General features: G+C 40.2%; 1 protein-coding gene across 3 annotated transcripts in view; it reads right to left on the bottom strand.

Moving 5' to 3' along the window:
- Positions 1–2,999: 2,999 nt before the first annotated feature.
- LOC149165129 (oxidoreductase) overlaps positions 3,000–11,208 on the bottom strand; it is a 33,366-nt gene continuing 25,157 nt past the window's right edge. For 2 of the 3 annotated variants that reach the window (XM_089432248.1, XM_089432247.1), the window contains 4 exons: positions 4,334–4,446; positions 3,856–4,099; positions 3,610–3,731; positions 3,000–3,448 (listed from right to left, as the gene is read on the bottom strand). In XM_089432248.1, the coding sequence (XP_089288374.1) occupies positions 3,260–3,448; positions 3,610–3,731; positions 3,856–4,099; positions 4,334–4,446 (668 nt within the window). In that variant the 3' untranslated portion in view covers positions 3,000–3,259. The remainder of the gene's footprint in view (positions 3,449–3,609; positions 3,732–3,855; positions 4,100–4,333; positions 4,447–11,208) is intronic. The other variant, XM_089432249.1, reaches the window with a different exon arrangement.

The raw sequence follows: 11,208 nt of genomic DNA, 5'->3' as shown, positions 1-11,208 counted from the left end.
CCTCCAAATGACATTTAAATTCCATAAGTGTCAACTGGGCTAATGAGTGATCCATTCCCCAAGAAATAGCTCTAGGATCATAGGCATGCCTCCAAAGTGCCTCCATACCAAGACGTCATCACCATAATGCCCTATGTCACCCTCTAAAGGGGAATGGGGGTGACGTGGCACTTATTGACTCAAGCATTGGAGCCAAAAAGTGATGTAAAATCCCTTCCCTGACATCTCAAGGATGACCATCATCATTGGGGCTTCGGAACAAGCAATAGCCATCAAAAAATGTCAAGGTCAACCTGGGAACATCTTGGGTCCACCGGGCACATCATCAATATCTCCAACACCAAGCTTCATAGGCTTAGCATTTTAGCATTTGGGGGTACCTCTGAGTGGCAAGCACCATGGAATCATCAAGTTGCCCAACACTCTGCTTTTTGTGGGTAATGTTGCATCAACAAGGTCATGACTATTTGGAATGTGTAAAAAATATATGGAATGTTGCTAAGGAGGATAATCATGTCTCCTAAGGCCTCTGTTGTTGTGACATTACCACCTGACAAAACTTTATTCAAAACCAAGTGAAATCACCAATCATTAGGGACACTAACCATAAATACAACATAGTGGACCATATCTAATGTTGGCAGCATAATAATTCTTCACACAAAGCTCACCTTCAAATGTCTAACTAGATCAAGTCCTCCTTATGTTACCGATGGTTAGATGGATAACTCTATAAGGTGTTTCCAAACCCCAAGGGGAAGCGACATGTCCCAAGTTAGCCCCGTAATCCATAAGTGTGTGTGAGAATGGTGGTTGCGGAGTGGGAACGTCTTTAGGGTAAGGCGCCATAGCCATGTGACCATCTAATGGAGGTCCAAGATCCTTAGTGTACAGACATAAGCAGGAAGCACTCGTGGAGGCATGAGTTACCCTTTTCCTCTGCCTTCTTTTTCCAACCCTCAAGTGCACCTTTTACTTTTTATGATTTGCTTTGATTTGGGTGCATAGCTCAGGAGCCCAAGCTTGCTTTTGATATTTTTCATTCTTGCCATTTAAGAATGAGTCAATTTATTGATCATTGGGTTGGGACAATACAATAGTTCCTTTTATAGATGAAGCACCATGTGCTTAAGGAACTAGGTGATGGCTAATGGGGGGGTAGAGCTCATGTCAACCTTTTTCCCACGCACTAATCAAATGTCCCAACCATCTTTTGCATTTTATCCTTTTATTTCATCGTGGATTTCTTATGTTTTTAACTTTCTTTAGTTGCACCAACCTCCAGCGCAAAGTTTTCTAGCTCAAACTCAAGGATGAGGATGAAATGATTCCACTTTTCGTTATCAATGACCACCAGCATGAAGAATGGATATGAAATAATGGGAACAAAAGAAAGTGGTAAGCATGGAATATCATGGACATGCTACTTCAATCAAAGCCTCCCTAGTAGTGTATTTCCTAAAACCCTAAGGCCTTAGAGGAGATCCCATTGGACTAGAGTCAAAGACTAATCTCCCAGGCGAAGTGAGGGAACAAGAATACAATCAAGATCAGTCAATAATCCAATTTGGCCCTTGGTACATATTAGTATGCCCATAACATTAAGTGATAGCACATGATTGTAAAATGGTTAAAGTACTTGCCGATGGATGACCCACCTTCCTCCAAGAACTAATGTCGAATGGGAAAGAGAAATCCAACTAGAGTAAGAAGTGGGGGATCATGACATCATGTTATGTACTAATCAAATAGGGTTGTCGGTTGGTTGGCTAGTTATCCAAGGAGAAGGAAAAAAAAATCCCTCTTATGGTTACCCACTTTTTGGTGGGTAACACAGACAACACCCAAAGTGCACAGCAATGCTCAACCTTAGCATAATGCCCATGAAAACCAATGAAATTTTGGAAAAAAAATCTCTTGAACAGGCCTCAATATCCATTATCAAAACAAACAAAGACACGTGTCAACAGTTGTCTATACCAAAACACAGAAGAAATGTACCGATAACTAAGAAAACCTTAATCACTACAAAAACTCAACCCCTCAGCGTCTATAAATTCAAAATATTATATTAATATTAATATATAATAATATTATAATTTATTAATATATAAACTATTCACACATATATTAATATAAAAAATTAATAACATATATCACCCACCTTTAATAGGATTATGCTACACAATATTATAAAATCACGTTTTGAATATAACCTAAAAACAGCTTGTAATAAGCCTAAGCACTACACAACCCATACTTAAAGGAGCTTGAGCTGCATCACAAATAAGTGTTCTCAATATCCAATGTGTAGACGCTAACATAATGGAGAATATATGTTTCGTCCTAAAACTTTACGAGCAATGCACCGCCTTATTTTCATATTCTAAAGTTGTATGTTACTACGTAGATAAGCTAACATCCCTGGAGACTTGTGCATTTTGAGCTTCCAAGAAGTACTGCAAAGTCTGCGTCCTTCAGTAATTTCCAGCCAATAGTATAGCTGGGACAACTAAAAAAAAACTTAATATAAAATTATAAAATCATGTGAATGTGAGGTGGTCTATGTGAATGTAAAGTGGTCTTTGGATTATGCATATCCTTGCTCTAATTCATTTTATAAAATCATGTGAATGTGAACCGGTCTTTGGATTATGCATATCCTTGCTCTGATTCATTTTCATTTTATAAAATCATGTGAATGTGGAGGTCTTTGGATTATGCATATCCTTGCTCTAATTCAAATTCCTTACAGCATATCCATGCTTAAGGATTACAAAATATTCACATCAATGTGGCAAAATAAATAGACATGAAAAAAACAATTTTTCCTGTAAAATCAAAATATAGCTTATATTTATTTGGTTGATGCGTCTGGAACCATCTAATGTGCTGTATTATTTGGAACCATCTAATGTGTTGTATTATTTGGTTGAAGAATTGGGAACCACCTACTGTGGTTTATTAGTTTATTATCAAGATTTTTCTGAAATTGCTAGTAATAACTTAAAGCCGAGTATAGGATTTTTCCATTAATAATATTCTAAGGTTCTTCTGAAAAAAGAAAACAACCCACTGAATCCTGAGATAAATGCACCATCTAAGTGAATAAAGCTCCACGTCTCACACCCACCCATTGACAGAACGACAGAGAAAACAGTCTGCAGGTCATATTTATAATACATTGTTTAGTGAACCATTAAAACAAATTTTGGGTCACAAATAATCAAACTTAAAATAACATCCACCACAAACCAAACTAAAGCTTGATGAGGTTTTTTAAAACTTTTGGCACTAATCGGCAAGTTAGTGAAATTCGTGTCCCAGTGCGACTTATGGTACTCCTATTTTTGGCGGGTGCTTCTATATCTATGTCATCATTTGTGGTAAAGTCTGCGACGCATGTACTGTTCGAGGTATCCCCAGAAACTGCATCTATATTTATAGCCTGCATAGTGCATATTATTACAACCAACACAATTCAAAACAAAGAAACTTGGTGAAAAGGATAGAATCAAGCAGAGATCTCAAGTCAAATATCTCAAGGACATTGATAAATGACAAGAGATGCAAGAAGAAAGAATCAAAAACTATCTACTCAGTGCTCACCTCATCAAACTGATGTACAGTACAGTCCTCTATGCCATGAAGATAATCTAGCATCGCAAAAAGATAAAAATAAATTCCAGGGAGGCCATCAACAATGATATTTGTAATGCCATGAAGATAATCTTTCATTGCAACAAGAAAAAAATGAACTCCAGGGAGACCAGCAACACTGATTTTCTGATGCCTTGAAAATAAGATAGCATCACAACAAAAATAGGAAGTAAACTTTGAAGTAAATAGAACCACCTTCATATGCAGAATCTTTGAAGATCAGTAAGCTTCTGGGTAATAATACAGCCGAAAGTGACATATAATTATCCTTGTGTCCGATATCTTCCTGAGAGCCATCTGATTTCGTTTGAAAAATTTCATTGTTTCCATTATGTTGCAATGTTATCAACTTTGGATGAGGAGTAAATGTCATCACTGCAGGTGACCCGAGTGATAAAATAGCAACAACTGGAAAATATGCAGGACCATCTTGGTGGGGCTGCAGAATATGAAAGTAAGAATTACTCAAAATTTTTGAACTGAAATTCAAAGAATTAATTATAACCATATTTATTTTAAGTCACAACGTGTAATAATCAAACTCTAAGAATAAATAAAAATCAATTTTGCTTCCAAAACTCAAACCTATACAAATCATAAAATGTGAACTCAAAACCCAAAGGAATGTATAACTATCAATTTTACCAAGCTCGATCTATGATGTTTTACATACCATAATGCCCTGGCCTGGTAGATATTCATTGATTAGCACGTGATTGATTGGTGACGGAAACAACCCTGTCCAATCGCAAATCTTTTGTGTGCTTGTAGAAAGCCAAGATGGTACTGCAAGCAAAAGACAGTCAATTCAAATGTTAGATTTAAATCCAATCTTCCGCAAGAAACTAATTAGATTTAAATCCAATCCTCTCCAAGAAAATAATCATAATTTATAGAGAGTAAGATATTCTGATTCCTGAACATTTCATTTTCTAAAAAGTGGAGAGCAGTAGACAGAAGAAATATGTGGCCTGACTATTCATACAGTTATCAAAAACCAAAAAGGGGTCACAAATAAAACTCAACTTTTCATTTTAATCATCAATTTCCACTTTCTTTCCTGCTATGTATATAGCTGGTTTCTCGATTCATCATTGGGAAAACATAATTCATCATCCGAGTCTCACAGCATTCTGAAGATGCCAATTACTTTCAGCCCTTGGATCAAAATGTTGTAGCACTAATTTCAAGTTATTAAGAGAAGATTAAATAATTGAGAGAACTGTGACATTTCAACACTATTGATAGTTTAATTAAGGGGACAAGACAAAATATTAAGGTCGGAAGGCATCCTATGAAAACAAGCCAACCACTGTATGGGCAAGATTGAGATCCTCCAGCCCCACCATAGAGGTCAAGATACGATTGGACAGAGTACATGTGGGTTGAGCTGGAAAGCTTTTGGCTACCTGGGGAGCGTGTAACCCGTCAACAACCGTCATTTTCACACAGTTTCTCAATTCAATGTTCTAACTTCTCCAGTCTCCATATCCCTCATTGAAAAGTATTTAATAATTTATGTTTGCTTAAGTTTTGACTGAGGCAACTTGCTTCTTAGAGGTAACAATTCCATTGATAATCATCACTATTGATGGTTTCAGGCCTATATTTGCTGAGCTTTCCCTCTGGAAGGGAGCTCCCTCTGGATTTCGCTTTAGACCTACTTTTGGGCAGAATTTTGGACATTTATTGAAGGTAGTCCACATATTTTTAGCAGTTAGAGGCAGCAATTAGCATTCTGATGGGCAGTGACTTAAGTCCAAATGAAAAGTAGAGCCACAACACAAACAGAAGTAAAATTTGTCAGATTCCACATTTTTCTGGTGCTCTTGAAGCTGATTGTCCCTTATCCTGGTACCCTTGTGCTATTCTTTCTGATCCGTCTGCAGTTGAAGTCCCAAGTTTCTTCTTTTTATTGTGCTGAGCGTCCAGTTTTCTGCTCCAAAAACAACCTGCATAATTAAACCCTGACAAGCTTGAAGACAGATCCAATTGAAGCAGAATCCATCATTCAGTAAATTATTCAGCATTCGAGCATTCTTAAACACCTTTTGGCAGCTGGTATGATACAGTTACTGGTAGATAAATGAAACATGATGCCTATATGATGATATAATATTGAAAGATAGAAAATTGTGTCTAGATTATCTGTAGACTCTTTTGGCGAAGGAGAGGAAGCACTAAGAGCAAGAATAGCGTTGTAACCAGACATTTGCCAAAATGAAATAGACTAAGCCCCCATTCAAAGCTGGTTTTCCAAGGTCAATAATGTCTCCAAGTAAATTGATTTTGATCTATGCGTTGAGTATGTTGCTGTGTTAATTGGCATTGGTGGTTTATTGAACCTGTTGTTTGTATTTTAATGTCTGCTGTCATATATTAATGGCTGTTGTCTTAGTCATAAAGCTTAGAACTAAGCTAACTGTGGTGTGGAAGCTTGCCTTTGTATTACAGTGTTTTGATGGCCAATACCCATCCCAACAGCTCTCTGTCCTCCACTGTTGTGTGATTTGAAGATGGAATATCAACGGCTCCCATTCCGGAGCTATTTCTATTAGTTTGGAAGTTGCTAAATTGGTTTTTGTATTTCTCTCACCTGGAGGATTCCATCTCAGTCCCCAAGCTAGATTTCCTTTGCTGGTTGGTTTTCTCACTCCCACAGACCGTTCATTCTTTCCAGGGCGCCCCTTCATTGCTTGTCGAGCATCACACCTATATCACTCCCCAAGCTAGATTAACTTTGCTGGTTGGTTTTCTCATTCCCCGTGTTCCTTCATGGGTGCCCCTTCATTGCTTGTTGAACGTCCCACCTACACAACAAATCGTACATTCCCCTGGGTGGCAATTTTAACAGTATATGGGCAAACTGCACCTATCTGTGCATCATACAGACTCTCCAGACTAAAAATTGAATGATACCATGTCAAGTTACTTAGCCCACATGCTGTATAATCCATACATGTACCATACGGTCGCTCAAATTAATTAATTACTGTCTGTTCGACTTATTTTACTCCCTGGCTGATTTCTCTTAGTTACTTGGTCAACGTTTCCTTGCCTGGGTGTTTTTAGATGTTGCTGGGTGAATTTCTCTTCACTGGGGTTGTACCCCTCTCCCTTCAGTAATATTTTTACTTTCTGGGGTGAATTTGAGGCCATCAATGACTGTTCAAGAGGCCATGGGCACCAGACAAGGTCATAGACTCATATGTACCTGGAGGAAAATTGAAGAGCATTGGAATTGGCAATATATAGGTCTGAAGTTTTAATTAAGGACAGCTATATGTAGGAAATTGGAAGAGCATTAGACTTATGGCAATCAAGTATCATGGAATGAAGAAAAGTCAGACCATGATCATATTTGTTCATCTTTGTGAGTGATTTCATCAAATCGACTATCAATGAAGAGATTAATCCCATCATAATAGAGAATAGAATGAAACTCATAGGTGACTTGATTCCCAAGCTGAAGCACTATCCAATTCAAGGCATTGCATATCTATGAGAGAAAGTTCTGTTAAAAGACAGAGTCCACCATCACATAACTTCTTGTTGGTTTAAATAACATCTGCAGATAGAAGTTTGGAAGTGAGAACCCGTTGTTACTTGTAAATTGAGTGTTAAACACTTTCCTTGGAGGAGAATTACAATAGGGAACATGGGTCTAGTAACCAATTTATGAGTAGTGTTACATGCAACTAAATAACATGTTATGCAGGGTTCTCAATGACACTTAGAGATCCGTCATTGGTTGGCTTAGTGAGGACAGAAGAATTCCCATTCCATTGTCATCTATCTCGTGTGCAGGTTACACAGAGAAAGGAGAAAGATAATCCTTCTAGAGCAAAGGTTGCACAGATAATTTAAGCCTTGCAGACATCATGACAAAGATTCTTATATAGGGCCTACAAATAGAGGCCTAGTGGCCTTACTGTAAAAATTCTCTCTACAAGATTGAGGTAGAGACTGCAACTTAAATTCCACAAAGTATCCATGTTGGTAAAGTGAGTGGGCTATATGTCCCTCGATTACAGATCATCCTTAGCAGGAGCTACAAAACCATCCCCTGGCTCAAACTTGTTGATTTCTGGTAGCATCGAATGTGCTCTAAGTCTCAAATTTTGCAGGGAGGCTTAGACACATGCATTCTCCAATACCCAAAAAACGTTTTGGGAAATTCTACCCAGAGATAATTTTATTAAAATAATTAATTATTTTTAATGGGACCCTAAGTCTAAAATTAGAAAATTAAAATAATTAAAGGGTATTAATGTAAACTGTGGGTGAAACTTCTAGAAGAATGCGGAGATCAAGTCAATATGATCCTAGCCATTGATTAGGATCTAATCTGGGTCATTGATTGATCAACGAGAGCATTATAAGAGGAAGCTTGATGGGCACTTCCAGAACACACATAGAGAATTCAGAAGTTTGATTTTCTGAAGCAGAGCAACTGCCGAGAGAATTTCGATAGTGAGATTTTGCAGTGAGGGGTAGGGATAGTTGGGTTGGAGTATCTTCTCCAGAACTCAGGATCAACAACAGAGAGGTAGAGAGACACCAGGCGGCAACACATACCTAGGAGGGGTTGATGCTGGGCTAGAAGGGCCCACGCAGAGCCAGAAGGGCCCATGCAGAGCCAGAAGGGCTCACACAAAAGCAGCACAGTCTTCCAGTGCAGAAATCCGAAATCTGCCAGGGAGCTGAGATTTATGAGCTAGGAGGGCTAGAAACTGCTCCAGAGAGCAGACGTTTCCTAGTTGGGCTGATGCAGCGCCTGTTGAGGCTGACGCAGTGCCTACACAAGGCCAGCGCAGAGATAGTCGGGGACAGTTGGTTCAGCTGTCGGAATAGCCGGAATTGCTGGGTAGAGTGAGGTAATCTCACTAAGTTCTTCTGCCAGTTTATTTTCGCTATAACTGGATTGCCGGAAGGGCATCCAAAGTTGTGTTTAGAAACTACTGCTTAATAATATAACACCCTTAGAGCTACTACACCAGTTTTTCTGCATTGGGTTTTTCCGGGGACATTTGTCCAAAATTACTGTCACTTGTGCATCTTTCTTTATTTGTTCTATTCTTATTTTGGGCGAATTAATTAATTAAGTGAGGATTGCAGTGTGTTAGCTTCAATATTTGTTGTAGGAAACAGTAAATAATTTGTTTCAGTATTTAACAGATAGGAGGATTTTAATCAGTTGTTCCAGTAGGTGATTCGAGTGGGATTCTTGGATTTTCAGATGGTATCAGAGCATTGCAGGTGAAGCAAGAAAGAACAGTGTCAGAGAACCCAGCGCTGAGCAGAAGAGGGAGATCGAAAAAGCTGCAAGAGGTAGCAGTTCGAAACCCCAGAGGGTTTGCGCAGTTCTAGCCAGAGGACTGAAATTTCGAGGCAATCTCTCTGTAAGTGAGTTGACGAAGAGAAGGGCTTCCAAATCGAGTGTTTACCGGGGCAAAGGGAGCAGCACAGAAGACTTAGCATGAGGAGAGCTGGTGGGATGCAGTCTTTTCTGTAGGTCGTTTTATTGGGCAGAAAGACGTCAGAGGAGAAGGAAGGAGCACGGTTGAGGGAATTTCTTCCTCAGAGAATTCCTAGCCAAGGAATTCGAATTCTCTAGAGCTGAGCAGCAGCAAGGGGCAACAGTTTTACTAGCTCCAGCAGGGAGTGCGTAGGCTAGCCCAACAGCAGCACAGAGGAGAGAGGATATTTTCGACATTTGTGGCAGAAATGGCAACCAATGGCTTGAGGGATCAGGACAGGTTGGATGGGGCATCCAACTACGTCATCTGGAAGGCAAGAATGTCGTTCCTTCTAGATGAGCATGCCCTCAAGACATACGTCGACAACATGGTGGTTGTCCCTGCAGATGCAGATCCGTTGAAGAAATACAAGGCTGAGATGGTGAAGGCGAAAAGAATGATCCTCGATGGAGTGAAGGATCATGTGGTCTGTCACATCGCTAGTAGAGGGACTGCTAAGGAGATGTGGGATGCTTTGTCTATGTTATATCAGGGATCTTTCGAGCAATGGAAGATGTACCTTGAACAGAAGTTGAGATCTGCTCAGATGCAGAAAGGGGAGCGTGTGGATCCATTCCTCACGAAGCTTCAGGAGACCCGTGATGAATTGTTTGTTGTGGGGCATACACCTCAAGATTCAGAGTTGGTTAGACTGGCCCTCAATTTTGTCTCAGATGAGTGGCAAGTCTTTGTCCAAAGTATCCTAGGCAGAGCAGCATTGCCGAATTGGGATGAGATGTGGGCAGCTCTAAAACAAGATGAGATGAGGAGAGACTTAGTTAAGGTTGAACTTGACAGAAGCAGTAGCAGTAGGTCGAAGCCCAAGGAGGAGGAGGATAATGCAGCCCTCACATCGAAGGGACATCAGGAGCAGCAGAGACATAAGAAGGACGTCTCGAAGATAAAGTGCTTCAGGTGTGGTGAGATGGGTCACTATGCAACTCAATGTCCTCTCAGAAAGAAGGACAAAGATGAGAAGCACGATCCGAAGGCTGCACCTGTGAAGATCGAGGAAGAGGAGTTCACCATGACAGCCGAGATACCTCCAGGAGGGAGGTGGGTTGATTTGGAGTTGTAGTTCGAAAGAGCTACAGATGGGCAGGATCCTTGAGGAGCCCACCTCTTGGATCAATTCCTTGCTACGAGAGCCCAAATCAGAAGTAGCAGGATGGACTAGTGTCGGATGGTGCCGAGGAGTGTCAGAGAGACAGTTGCAGTGGCTAGGAGCGCCAGAGACTGAACAGCGCAGAGCAGAGTTGGCAGCAGTGCAGATGGCACAGAGCAGAGGTCAGCAGCAACACAGTAGATTCAAAGGGTTAGTGCAGAGACTAGCAGCATTCACGTGGTATCATACTAAACACAGTTAGTTTAGTAATTTGGGATGTTTTTCCGTTGTTGGTGGAGTAGCAGCAACAGTTTCAGTGCAGTGGCAGTTGGCAATGGCAGTGCTAGCAACAGCACAGATGCAGCACTTGAGAGGGAGTTGTAGTATGGATGCAGTGTTGACAGTGGCAGTGTCAGCGGCAATACAGTTGCAGCAGCGGCACAGTAGTTGGTGGACAGCATGTCAGACATCAGCAGCGCAGAGGATGAAGTTAGGAAGTCAAGATGATGCTTCAGTGGGAAGCATTGCTAGAGCACATTCTTTGCTAAGAGGGAGTGTTGATTTCTGGTAGCATCGGATGTGCTCTAAGTCTCAAGTCTCAAATTTTGCAAGGAGGCCTAAACACATGCATTCTCCAATACCCAGAAATCGTTTTGGGAAATTCCACCCGTAGACAGTTTTATTAAAATAATTAATTATTTTTAATGGGACCCTAAGTCTAAACTTAGGAAATTAAAATAATTAAAGGGTACTAATGTAAATTGTGGGTGAAATTTCTAGAAGGCGGAGATCGAGTCAATATGATCCTAGTCATTGATTAGGATCTAATTTGGGTCGTCGATTGAACAACGAGAGGATTATAAGAGGAAGCTTGATGGGCACTTCGAGAACACAAAGAGAGAGTTCAGAAGTTCGAACTTTTGA

Source organism: Pinus tabuliformis, chromosome 5_1 (assembly GCF_031772625.1).
Source record: "Pinus tabuliformis cultivar Carrire ecotype Pingquan chromosome 5_1, CPIR1, whole genome shotgun sequence".
NCBI classification, from domain to species: Eukaryota; Viridiplantae; Streptophyta; class Pinopsida; order Pinales; family Pinaceae; genus Pinus; species Pinus tabuliformis.
Note: the sequence above shows the minus strand (reverse complement) of the source record. Positions and strands in the feature narration are given on the sequence as shown.